Below are 13676 nucleotides of genomic sequence, written 5' to 3'. Positions count from 1 at the left end.
TTTCCTGCCCAGAGACCTTCACTCAAAGACCAGCTCCCCTTGCAACGTTTGGCCCCCACCAGGCCCCTGGGTCTGGAGGGGGTGCAGGGAAGCAGCCATGATGCTTTGAGATTAGGAATGGAGGCCCTTGTGAATGCTGAATGAAGTCATGCTAATATATTTCTTGAAGCACAGAAGCATGGAAAGAAGGGGGTGGGCTTCATTCAACAGCAGAATATCTGCTTTGCATGCAGAAGGCACCAGGTAGCAGCAGGTGGGGGAAAAACTGGTCAAATCTGACAGGCACAATTCCAGCCTAATGGAAAGTGCACATCCATTCCCCACATTCAACTTGGTAAGCGGCAATTGGCTTGATGCAGGAAGATGGGCAAGGATACCTCATCTGTGAAGGACTGGTCATTGCTTATTTTAGCTCGTTCCTGCTAATGGTTAGTCAGGGAGCGCCATCCCCTGCATGCACCATGTCTTTTATGGTATATATTAATTCCACATCAACATTAGATGATCTCTAATTCCCACAATGCATTAGCAGTCAACATGTAGGGCTCCTCCTCCCTCCTTGGTTTATGTGTCTATTTTTTTTTAAAAGTAAATATATCATGGTTAAAGCAAAAACAAATGGATCGAATATACTACCCCCCCCCTTCAGATTGCTTTAAACACTGGAATGGTAATACATAAAGGTAAAGGGACTCCAAACCATTAGGTACAGTCGTGACCGATTCTTTTGCAAACTGAACATTTCACAACACAGCTCCATCAAATGACACATTTATTCTGGGTAGGAGTGGAACTGAAATGGAATCAAAACAACTTGATCGGTTCCATGCCTTGGATACCTTTTTGGGAGTGGGGGAGGTTAGCAATATGCCCTTCATCTTGGCTCACTTTCAAAATATATGTTGGAAAAGTGTGAGGAGATATAATAGGACTACAGTCTCTCTCCACACCAAATGAACTACCAGCCTTCTGGTGGACAACCACCAGATGCACTAACCCACTGTGTCACCTGTAATGTAAAGGTGGCATAAAATGAAGTACATTGCAGGAGATTGGACTAGATGACCCCTAGGGGTCCCTTCCAACTCTACAATAGCAGTGATGACGTCTTACCAGCAGGCTTCTGTTAAGCACCTGCTTGGCCTCTGCGATAAAATGGACTAGATAGGCCTTTGGCAACCAGGCTCTCCTTATGTTCTTATTAGCCCTGATTAATAGAACTTCCATATTCAGAGGCAGTGTACATCCGAGTGTTGTTGCACACAGCCCGTGTCCCCCTTATGCTGGGGACACACTTGCAACTATTGCCCCCATGGTTTGCTTTTGGGCTTCCTGGCAGCATCTACCGGTAGTTGGCCTGATCTAGTTGGCTTTTAAGAGATCTCTGTGTTCTTAACACTTACGTTTTCAGTTCTGAAACTTAAACCTTGAGACCTTCTGATGAAAGCTGGTGCTGGTGATGTCAATTTCTTCACCTACTAAGAGAGGCCATTTCCCGCTGCTGAATGTGTTCTGGTGTGACCCCTGAGACTGGCTTTCAACCCTAGACTTGTGTTCTTTAGATCACAGTGCCTGCCTCGTCAGGGATGATGGGAATGGGAGTCCCAGGAACTTATGGAGGGCACCAGGTTGGGAAAAGCCATTGCCAACCCAGAGGGTGGAAACAAAGAAGGCAGGCATTATGTGTGCGTGTGTGTGAGGTAAAGGTAAAGGTAAAGGGACCCCTGACCATTAGGTCCAGTCGTGACCGACTCTGGGGTTGCGCGCTCATCTCACATTATTGGCCGAGGGAGCCGGCGTATAGCTTCCAGGTCATGTGGCCAGCATGACAAAGCTGCTTCTGGCAAACCAGAGCAGCACATGGAAACGCCGTTTACCTTCCCGCTGGAGCGGTACCTATTTATCTACTTGCATTTTGACGTGCTTTCGAACTGCTAGGTTGGCAGGAGCTGGGACCAAGCAACAGGAGCTCACCCCATCACAGGGATTCGAACCGCCTACCTTCTGATCAGCAAGCCCTAGGCTCAGTGGTTTAACCCACAGCGCCACCTGGGTCCCTGGTGTGTGTGAGAGAGGGAAATACATGATGGCTCTAGGGCAGGCACCCCCAAACTGCTGCCCTCCAGATGTTTTAGCCTACAACTCCCATGAACCCTAGCTACCAGGACAAGTGGTCAGGGATGATGGGAATTGTAGTCCAAAACATCTGGAGGGCCGAAGTTTGGGTGTGCCTGCTCTAGGGAAAGGAGACGGCCTTAGAGGCTCCCAAACTGGACGGGGAGGGAGGAGGCCGGGGAAAGCTGCGTGGAAGAGCGACAGTGCCCAGGTGATCCCCCCCCCAAGACGCGTGAATCTTTCAGCGGCGCCTCTTCCTAGGAGCGACAGGGAGAAACCGCGCCAGCAACCAGGAGAGCGAGGCGCGTCTTTCGAGCAGAGGAGCGGGCCACCGAGTCGGTCTCTATTCTTGCGGGGGTCGGCGCTGCGCTCGGTGTGGGTCCGGCTGTCTTTCCGAGGAGGAGGAGGAGGAGGAGGCAAGCGAGGCGCGCGCGTTCCGGCAGAAAAGACAAAGGCTTCTTCTGAGTGGAGAGGCCGCTCCTGAGGCGGGGACTACAGCCGTCGAGGGGCGGGCCGGGGGCGGGCGCTGGAGCCGCAGCGGGCAGGCAGAGCGACGGCGTCGGCGGCAGGAGAAGGCGGAGGGAGCCGTTCCTCGGGGCGCCCGGTATGGAGGCGGCGGCGGCGGCGAGAAGGAGGACGGCGGCGGCGACGCTGGCGGGGCGGTGACCAGGGCCGTCGGGCGGCGGCGGCGATGCGCCCGCCCCGGCCATGGAGGAGCGCTGGCACCGGGGGCTGGCGGTGCTGGTGATGCTGCTGCTCTTCGGAGGGCTCGTGCTGCAGTACGTGTGCCCGGGGAGCGAGTGCCAGCTGCGGCAGCGCCTGGCCGAGGCCGTCCCGTCCGCCCTGCTGGCGCGCCAGGCCGGCCAGGGAGGGGATCCGTACCGTGCGGAGGACGAGAGCCCTCCGCGCTTCGTGTCGCGCCTGAACTTCTCGGAAGCCGACCTGCTGCGCCATGTGGACTTCCACATCGCTGGCGACGACCTGATCGTCTTCCTGCACATCCAGAAGACGGGCGGCACCACCTTCGGGCGCCACCTGGTGCGCAACATCCAGCTGGAGCAACCTTGCGAGTGCAAGGCCGGGCAGAAAAAGTGCACCTGCCTCCGGCCGGGCAAGCGAGAGACCTGGCTCTTCTCCCGCTTCTCCACTGGCTGGAGTTGCGGGCTCCACGCCGACTGGACCGAGCTGACCAACTGCGTCCCGGCCGTGGTGGACAGCAAAAAGGACGCCAAGCTGCGCCCCACCAGGTGAGACACACAGGCGGGGCGGGGGACAAGTTGGGAGAGCCCTAAGGGATGGAGCGAGCCCATCTGAGGGTGGCAGGCGCGTCACCTTGCTCCCTTCAAAAAAAACACCACCCACCCTAGATCAGGCCCATGCCTGCAGCCTAGCCGGCCCTGATGGGAAGAAGACGCTGGGCTAAATGAGCAGTTGGCCTTACCTGGGGTCCCATAAGAACCAGAGCTCCCCACGGATATAGAGTGAGTGGAGGATGGCAGGCCTCAATCCTGTGCACCTTTACTTTAAAGGAAACCACGGTCTTCCTCCCATGAGAACCTCACAAGAGCCAGCTGGATCAGGCCAATGGCTCAACTGGTTCAACATCCCTGGTGGGGACACTGTGAGGACAGGATACTGGGCTACAGGGGCCAATGGCCTGATCCAACAGGCTCTTATTATGTTCTTACGGGAATAAGACCCTGGTTTACATTTGCAGTAAACATGCACAGAATTGAGGCCTCCTATCCTCCACTCTCCTTATTTCCAGGGAGAGCCCTTGTGATCTTGCTGTTGCCCAGTTTTTGAGTAAAAATTCCCAAGAGTCCAACTTGGTCTCACAATCCCAAGCACATCTGATTTGGGAGGAAATAGTTCCCTTGGTTCCAGTGGAACCTTCCAGGAGAGGCCTACCTGGAAAGAATTCCCAATCAGCAATTTATTTATTTTTTTGAGGAAACTGGGTTAGGATCTGGTGTTCTAGCACTGGCTTCTTAAAAACACACTGGGATCTAGATTTCCTCTTGTTTTATCCCATCATTTGCAAACAGAAAACTCCTTGCCTCTAAAAAAAAGTATGGAGGGTTAATACATCTCCCCTCACCTCATTTCTCCTTTCTGGAGAGAGAATCTTTCGCTCCACAGAACATGTAATCTCTCCAACCCTTTCCATTCTCACTCCAGTGTTCTAGCACAGTAATAAAAGCCTTCCAATATTTCCCAGACATCCTTCCCCCTTCCGGACATTATAATCTGGCAATTCCTCCAGCCCTCCCCCATTGCCCATTCAAGAGAAATTTTATAGTCATCTGTTACCATCTCAACACATTACACCTGTCCAGTTTGCGCTTGGGAATCTTAAAGATCCCCTCTTTTTTGCTCTGTTCTTCTACCCTCTGAAATTAGCAGGAATCATGAATGCGGGTTATCCAAGTGTATCAAGGGGTTTTGTTTTGTAGTTGATTTAATTTGTTCTGGTAAGCAAAATCCTCTGCCTTTCCCCAAAATGCATCCTTAACTGCCCATTGGCTGGTACTTAAGACTGAGCTAATAATGAGAACAATACCCAACTATTTAGGGTGTCTTCCAGATGTTGCTGGACTCCAAATCCCATCAGCCTGGCTGGGATTGATGGGGACTGTTGTCCAAACCGTCTGCAGGGCCCCATGCAGGGGAAAACTGATTTAGCAAGTGGTGGTACCTACCTCTTTTGTTTTTAGGCCGGTTCACACAAGAGATACTAGATCTCAGGGCTTTGGCCCTCTGGATGTTATTGGAATCCCAACTCCCATGATCCCCAGCCAGCATGGATGTTGGAATTTGTAGGCCAACAACATCTGAAGGTCCACAAGTTCCCCATCGTTCAGTGAGATGATGTTACCAAGCAGGCTCAAAGCCCCAGACCGAAGGGATTACTGGGCCTTATTTATCTTCACAGCCTTATCTTTTCTGCTGTAAGCTCATTGTCCTGCCTCTGAGCCAATTCTGCCCTCCCACCCAGCTAGATATCTTGCTTTTGGTCCTGTGTCCAAAATAGCATTTTGAGTTCAGTATGAAGTCGCCTCTTTGTAGACAGTGCTGTCTAGCACAAGGATGGTTGAATGTGTCATAAAAATTGTGTGAGGGGGTGTGTGTGAGACAGACGAACAGCCCTTTCAGAGTCAAGGTGCAAGAGCTTGTCTTGTCTATGTGCTTTCTCCATCTGTTGATGCTGGTTGTGTTTGAGGAAGGTAGACTCTGCTGAGCCATGCAAGACCTCTCATTGGCTTTGAAAGCTCATGCTGCACTTCTTTGCTCCAGGGACTGCATTTTTCCATGCCCACCCACTTCATTACTGCCCGTGGGAGCACCACATCTAGCACCTAGCATGCTTGGGATTACCTTCCTTTGTAAAACATGAAATATGCAGAGTTAATTCTTTTAACTTACTTCCAGAGATCCTTTTTTTCCTCATTGAGTTTCAGCTTTACTTGAGTCCCATAATTTCTTCTTTTTGCTCAGCCCAACTACAAACATTGCACCTAGAAGGACATGCACAGCTGCTGCTTGTTAATCCAGGAGTCTTATCCATCTCAGGAACTGAGATAATGATTTGCTTGGTATTTGCAATTCAAAAACAGAGCCCCTGTTTAGCATACAAAAGACCTAGTTTAAATAGTTTAAACAACTCTGGGGCTGTCAACTAATCCAATTTCTGGAGACTGATGGGATAAACATTCCTGAAGTTCTGGGGTCTCTCCCAGTAATTGAATTTTATGTCTCTGCATTCTTTGTTCCAGGGTCCTTTGCATTGGCTGCCTGTTTGTGCTTTTGCCTGACTGGTCTTGGTCACTGATATAAAATATCTTCTAGTTTTTTGACTGGAGACGCAGGAAAAGAGCTGTTGCAGGAGATTGTCTGGGGTATATCCCGAGTTGCTCTGATGTGTGAAATGCCTTGGGATCACAAGACATACACGGATCAGCTGTGAACCAAGGAAACCACTGAGTCCCAGATACTCAGAGACTTGAGCTGCATATGAATTTGGGACAAGCATATATATTACATAGCTTCTTTGTGTGTGCAAGGAGGGGCGGGGAACGACACGGCACAAAGGAGGGAAGGGTATGTGGGTGCGTGATGCAGGGCTAAGAGGCACAGCAGAGATCCATCCTAAAATGGCTATTTGGAACAAAGGGATGTGCAGGCTGCGCGGCTCGTCTTCAGCAGAGCATTCAATAAAGCTTGCAGTTCACCCAAGTCGTGTGGCTTCCAGGCAGCTTTGTTTGTGACAGCTGTGGAAGGAAGGCCTGTGGTTTGTGGATAAATCCAGGAGGCAATCTCTGCTGCCTTTTGGGGGTTCCTAGTTGCTTTCAGTCACATACAAATAGGACCAAGTTCCTCTTTCTCAAAAACAGCTACTCTGAGGCTTTTTATCCAGGGTGGTTCTTCAAATCTTTCCTTATTTCTTTAAGGTCTCTAATCAGACCTGAAAGCCACTGTGTTGATAAAGCCACCAAGGTGCGCTTATGAGCAGGGTTCTGATTTTTGAGAAGCAGCTGCAAGTTTAGTATATTTTAAATCTTTGCTCTAAGAAGCAAGGTGACTTCTCACTCCGGAATTGGGTTTGGGTTTAAGTTTGGCATCTTCTGGTACTTAAAATTTCTAGATATGTGCAGTCATTAAAAAATGAAAAGAAAAGCCTGAGCTGCGATGATAAGCAGTGTTGCTGACAAGGGCGTTAGTTCCCATTCCAAACAGTGCCTTGGATGCGTTTAAAGAAATTCTTGATTGCAGTAATTAACATTTGGATTTTAAAAAAGCTTATACATCTGGGGCGTAAGATGATGCAACTGTGATTACCCTAGTATAGGCAGGGTAAACATGAGGTAGGTGGCACAAAAAGCAAAACTGTGTGGTTCTGTGGCTGCCAGACACATTTCCTTAATATTTATTCTATTGCATGCTACCTGAACCATCAGGTCTAAGCACAGATTTATGTGAAACCGGTTGTGCATTGTCTTTCTCACCAGTTAACACCACACTGGCATCTATGGTGAAGGCTCAAAATCATTACCACTCTGCCTGCCTGTCTTCATTGCAAAATGAGACCCCACGCTTGTTTGCCTCCCCCATCCTTTCCTTTGTCTCCCGTGCGCCTTTTTGAATTCCATTCCTTTCTCTCCTTGCAGGGCTGCATGCATCTGAAAATCCCTATAGAAAGAAAGAATCTTAACTGTGCCCATTCAAGACCCTGGATCCTTCTTTTATTCCATCCATGTGCTTGGTAGACTTTTATAGGCAGTAACAAGCAAGGCTCCAGGTTTGTTGAATGGGCTTCTGAACTGTTCCAACCTCCTCGCCCTTACCCCAAACCGGACTCTTTGTAAGACAGAGCGAGATCCAATTTGGGACATTGGGTGGCCAAGCCATCTTGTGGATCAGCAAATGTGAAGTTGGGGGGTCTGTCTACTGTAAAATGGGGAGGGTTTGCAATGTTGAACTGTTTCAAAACCTGGTCTGATCCTAAGGATAGTTGATGTTTCCGCATGCTGCCCTTATATCCATGTGAAGCAGGCCAGTAATATTCCTGTATTTGAGAGATCAGGAGGGTTTTCCTGCCTCTACGTGTGTGTGTGTGTGTGTGTGTGTGTGTGTGTGTGTGTGTGTGTGTGTTACTCCATAGCAGAAGACCCCAGGCTCAGCCTGTTCCATTTCATTCTTTCATTCATTCATTCATTCATTCATTCATAATTGTATTTGTATGCCACTTCCCCCCCAAAAAGAATCATGCTCAAAGCAGCTTGCAGCAAAGGAAGCAGGAAAGCATCTCAAAATCAACCATTGCAAGAAAAATTTCACAATAACATAATAAAATGACTGCATAATAGCAAGCATGAGAAAATTAAAACCCAACATTTCAGTGCTATAAATATAACAAGATTACATTAACATTACATTAAAACTCCTGGCTATTGAGGAAACAACAAAGGGGTTTGTTGATTTTCCTTGGGCCCTAGAAATGCCCCTCCCATGCTCACGGTCCTTCTCCTGCAGTCACCTCTCCCTGATGTGGCTCCTCTCTCCAGTTAACAGGCTCAGGTATCTGGTGATGGGGGAAGCCCTTCTCTGCCTGTGACCCTGGAGGGCTTCTGCCAGTGAGAGCAGACCAGGAGTGGGGAACTTCCAGCCCACGAACCAACCTTGGCCCCCTTGGGACCCAGTTTGGCCCAGCCGGCCATTTCCCTGCAGTCATGCCTGACATCACTTGGTGGCATCAGCTGATGGGCTTGGAGGACAGGGTTTAATCCTGCATTGGCAGCACCACTCTGTTCCTAGTAGGATTTAATCTGTGCTCATCAGCCTGCCTGTGTGTGCATGCGCATGCCGGTATCGGCCAGAGGCAAAAAGTGGGTGGAACAACAGATGTGACATGGAGACAGACACAGGTACCGTGTTTCTCCTAAAATAAGACACGTCTTATATTTATTTTTCCTCTAAAAAAATACATTGCAGCTTATTTTCGGGGATGTCTTATTTGTTTTATTACCGGTAAGCATGGTACAGCATTATTAAGTATGGTACGGGGCTTTCTTGCGCCGCCCGCTGAGCCTGCTGCTGGGTCCCAGGGCTTCACACGGCACGGCTGAGGCTGCTGCCGGCTGCTGCCGGCTGCTGCAGCTTTGCGCGCCGCCCACTGCTGGGTCCTGGGGCTTCACGCAGCGCGGCGCGGCTGAGGCTGCTGCCGGGTCCTGGGGCTTCGCGCGCCGCCCGCTGATCCCGCTGCCGGGTCCTGGGGCTTCGCGCGGCACGGCTGAGGCTGCTGCTGCTGGGTCCTGCGGCTTTGTGCGCCGCCCGCTGCCGGGTCCCTGGGCTTCACACGGCACGGCGCGGCGCGGCGCGGCGCGGCTGGGACTTTGCCCCAGCACCTGAGGGTGTGCACTCTCTTCAGCAGCAGCTCCGAGCTGCTGGGAGTCCCCTGCCTGCGCGGCCACCCCGCCAGTGCTCGAGAAGCCGTGAGCGTTCAGGAAGCTGTGCCTGCTTTTCGCTTGGAGTCCGCCCCTACATCGCCTGGGCGGGCGCTTCTCCGCCGATCAGCTGGAGAGCTGCCTTTTCTCCGACCTCCTAGGGGGCTTTCTGCGGAGCTTCTTATCGGTTGGAGACGCCTGGGGGCTAACTCCAGCAATGGCTGCGTTGGAGCGCTCGCGCTCCCCCTTTCATTTGAGGCTCCTTTGTGGCGTCGGACGGCATCGGGGCCAGAAGGATCAGCCGCCGCTTACTTGTTTTTTGTGTGCGTGCCCAATTCTTCCGCAGGGGAGTTCCCGGGTCTCCTGCTACGGCCTCACAGCAGGGTTGAGGCGGCTATTTCCTGCCCAGGAGGGTCCCGCGAACGTCAGGGTCGGGTAGGTACCGGTACCCCCCCCCAACACGTCTTATTTTGGGGGGATGTCTTATTTTTTTTTGCCTTTAAAAGATCGTGCCATGGCTTATTTTAGAGGCACGTCTTATTTTAGGAGAAACACGGTACACCTCCCACCTCCATCAAGACAAATAAGTGGTGTTATTAGAGCTCAAGGACACGTTCCAGCCAGGCATAAGCACATGCAGGGGGTGTGGGGTGTGTGAAGCAGGGGCAGTGAGCTGTGTGGCCTGGTGACAGGGCTGTGAGCCAGATATAGAGGGCTGCGAGCCATATTTGGGCCCCAGCCCCAAGGTTTCCCACTCCTGCTTTATGCCTTTAACAACAATCTAGCATTTTCCTCTTTCCTCTCTCTCTCCCCCCCCCCCCCCGGTCCCCATGGCTGCTTAGTTTAATATCTAGCCTGATAAAGAGTTCTGGAAAACTCGGGAGCTTGCAACATTTTGGTTGGCCAGGTATTGCTCTCCTGTGAATTCTGGATTTTTTCCTTATGTGCTGACTTTGGCTTTTCTTGTAGAATCCCCCCCCCCCCAGAAAAAAAACCCCAACAACCCCTAAAACAGTTTTAATGCCTATGTACTCTTCCTTTTTAATAAAATAATTGCATAACTGCAATGAGAGCCTTCTCCCCGCCTGGAAATACTGTCTTCTTGATGAGCAATTATTGTGATTGCAGTTTGTGTCTGCTAAAAAAGGAAAGCTGGGTGTGAACATCATTCTCTTCCCTCCTCCTCACACCTGTTAGATGAAATTGCGCTCCTTTTCTTTTGTGCTGTCAGTCTAACAGCCACCAGCTGGTGAGGGATTAGCCAAAGTTCTTTCTGCTGAGATCAGGCAGAGATAAAACTCAAAAGAGCTACAGCCTTGGGCCTCCTTTTCAGCAGATCTTCCAGGTACCATATTCTCATGTTAGTTGCTAGTTTTCCCTGACACTCTTTCTAAAGGATGCTTTCCTCAGCCTGGTGCTCTCCTGATCAGTTGGAATACAACTCCCATCAGCCCTAGCCAGCTCACTTGGTGATGGACATTATAGTCTAAAACTCCTGGAGGGCACCAGGTTGGGGAAGGCTGTTCTAAAGCTACAATCTCAGGCACTGAGAATAAGACCTGTTTGACACAATGGGGTAGACTCGCTTGTGCCTGCAAGGCAAGTGCTCTGCCTCTGAGCTTTTATACTATGGGACTTCCTTTTTTATACTAGTGGGGATACCTTTAAGGTTCATTGAGTGGCTAGGAGCAGAGTGAGCCAACGGCCCATCTAGCTCTTCTCATGATGGCCAACTCTATGCCCCCATGGGAAACCTTCAAGCAGGGCTGGAGCATAAGAGTCCTTTCCCCTCCTGCGATTTCCAGCATCTGTATTCAGAAGCATTGCTGGCTTTTTTTCAGCCAGAACTCGCTAGATCTAAGTTCCAGCACCTCTGGTGGGTGCCATTGCCATTCTAAGAAAATGAGGGAGGTGTCCATGGTGAGTTCTGGCACCTCTTTTTCTAAAAAAAAATAGCGCTGAGCATGGCCATCATTGCTAGTAGCCGTTGATAGCCTTATTCTCCACAAATCTGCCTAATTCTCTTCTAAATCCACCCAAGCTGGTGGGCACCATTGCCTCTGGTGGGAATGAGTTCCATACTGGTAGTAACTATGCTGCATGAAATTACCGTATGTCCTAAATCATTCAGATTTGCTGTGCCACGTTCTAGTGCCACGACAGACGAAGACAAACATGCACAATTTTATAAACTCATGTCAACTCTTGCTTGCCTGTTCGCCAAATAAAAAAGTCCCAAATGCTGTCACCTTTCCTCTTGGGGGATTTGTTGCACCCCCTTAATCATTTTGGTTGCCCTTTTATGAACCTACAATGTCCTTTTTGAGGTGGGGTGGTCAGAACTGCCCACAGTAGCCCAAATGCAGGTTGCATAATTGATTTGCATGACAGCATTACACCAGCAGTGGTGAATTTATGTGAATATTTTGGTTCCTTTGTGGTTTCCCAAAGGAAGTGAAGCATTGACTCCAATTATTTTTCACTGACACTCCTCCCCCAATCCCTGAAAACAAAGGGGGTTACCCTTTTGGAGCAGCTTCTACAACTAGGGTGTCAGGGCACATGGCAGAAACCCCAGCCGTGTTGGCCTGCGAATTTCCATCTCCTTTGAAACAGTCCTGTGTCTGGATGTCTTAATCCCAAATTGGCACCAGTGGGTTTATTATGGGATACTGGATTAGGGAGAAAATGTTACTTTCTTGGGTCATTTGATTGACTCATATACACCACAGAGCTCCTGGAGAGGAAAGCAGAAAACAACATCCTGGAACAAAAAAAAAAATCCGAACACGTGGGCAAGAGAGTCTGAAAGAATTGAGCGCCTTCCCAACCTCAGCTAATTATTATGGAAAGCATCTACCTAACTTGTCTATAGCAATAAATTCATGGTCCATGTTGTAAAGAAGAGAAAAACGAAGCAGCAGGGACCTCTGGAGATACTCTCAGTAGTGTTTGAGGCAGGAGTGCATAACAAGCTATATTGGAGGCTTTCCAGAAACCACCGACTCTTGCAAGTGTCCCTGTGGCTTAAATTGAGTTTTCCTTTAAAAACCAAACACACACAACTCCGTTATCCCTGGCTCTCTAGCAGTCAAGGATGGTGAACTGATCGCCCTCCAGCTGTTGCTGGATTGGCTCCAAGCTACATCTGGAGAGCCATAAATTTTCCTACCCTGTCCTAGGTTAGGGATTCCTCATCTGGGCCATGCCTATTTTGAATGTCATGTACCACTTTGCCCCTTACAAGGAAACACCCTGGAAGGATGCTAGGTGGTGTATCTGGAATATTTATTGGCTGATACTGTACAAACAAGTTAATAACAGAGTTAGTGGCCAAGTTCCTCTTTTCTGCTTAAATGTTTCATAATGGGGTACACGCACTCTTACCGGTAATTGCCATTTGTATTTCATGTTCCTCCCCCCTCTGGTGTCATATTGTGCTTTAAGAATAAAAACATGATCATTAAAACATACTCTTACAGTGGTACCTCTACTTACAAATAACTCTACTTACGAATTTTTCTACTTACAAATGGAGCTCCGTCCGCCATCTTGGATGCGGTTTAGATAGGATTTTTTCTGCTTACGAATTTTTAGATAGGGTTGCTTTGACTTGCGAATTTTTTCTCCCAATGCATTCCTATGGGATTCGACTTACCATTTTTTTCGACTTACAAATGTGCGTTCGGAACGCATTAAATTCGTAAGTAGATGTACCACTGTACTTAGTTTTGTTTTAATGGACCTATGACTGTATAATCTATTATTGTAGTCCTTGGGCCACTGGTGGTCCGTGGGCTTCATTCAGGTGGCCCAGGGCATGCAGCCAAGTGGCAGGAACTCGGATAAATAAGCTAGGCTACAAATGGCTCCTTAAACCAGGGTTACAGTTGCCAAAACAGAATACCGTGTTGCTATTTTGGGGCTGGATGGCTCGAAAGTCGTATTTTTCAATAGGACCTTTTGGTTCCTGAAATTCATTCTGATTGTGCAGATAAAATATAACAAAGAGAATTCTGTAGGATGTGTTGCTAGTGTGTGAAAACAATCTAGATCCCGGGATGCCCAGGCATGCACTTCCAGTTGGTAGAGACATCAGGCACCATTTTGGTGCCCGGGCATCTTCACTTGGTCGCAAGTGGCTGAAATTTGCACCTGGCAAATTTCAAATGCAGGCATGCCCACATTAACTATATTGATTCTTAATTGTACTGTATTTTTGTTCCTTCTTTTATATATTTTATTGCATTGTATTATGTGAAGGACAACGAGTCTCTAACCCCCAGACAGTGGTTCCTACTGTGCTTTCAGCAAAAACGGGATTAAACCTCCAGTTTCACAAAAGATACGGCCTGGCTCTAGGTTACCTCAGGCTCAGGGCACTTTATCCAAAGCCTCTCAACACCTTACTACCAGTGGGGTTTTCCCTCTCATGCTCTGGTTGGCCTCTCCCTCGGGCCACTTTGTGGTTTTCTTGGCTTCACTGACCAGCCCTTAGTTTGTCAGAAGTACTTTGAACTAGCTTCCTTTCCTGACCCCAGGGAAGCTTGGTTCTCTTCTTAGTCACACAACTAGAGGAACTGGCACACTGCTGGAGTCAATTAATGTTTAAGCACA

At 49.2% G+C, this 13676-nt stretch overlaps 1 protein-coding gene across 1 annotated transcript in view; it reads left to right on the top strand.

Annotated features, from left to right (window-relative positions):
* The first annotated feature begins 762 nt into the window (after positions 1-762).
* Positions 763-13676, top strand: part of HS6ST2 (heparan sulfate 6-O-sulfotransferase 2) — a 163339-nt gene continuing 150425 nt past the window's right edge. Inside the window, exon 1 of the mRNA XM_060270467.2 lies at positions 763-3362. Coding sequence (XP_060126450.1) covers positions 2824-3362 — 539 coding nt within the window. The 5' untranslated portion in view covers positions 763-2823. The remainder of the gene's footprint in view (positions 3363-13676) is intronic.

Source organism: Zootoca vivipara, chromosome Z2 (assembly GCF_965207765.1).
Source record: "Zootoca vivipara chromosome Z2, rZooViv2.hap1.1, whole genome shotgun sequence".
NCBI lineage: Eukaryota > Metazoa > Chordata > Lepidosauria > Squamata > Lacertidae > Zootoca > Zootoca vivipara.
Note: the sequence above shows the minus strand (reverse complement) of the source record. Positions and strands in the feature narration are given on the sequence as shown.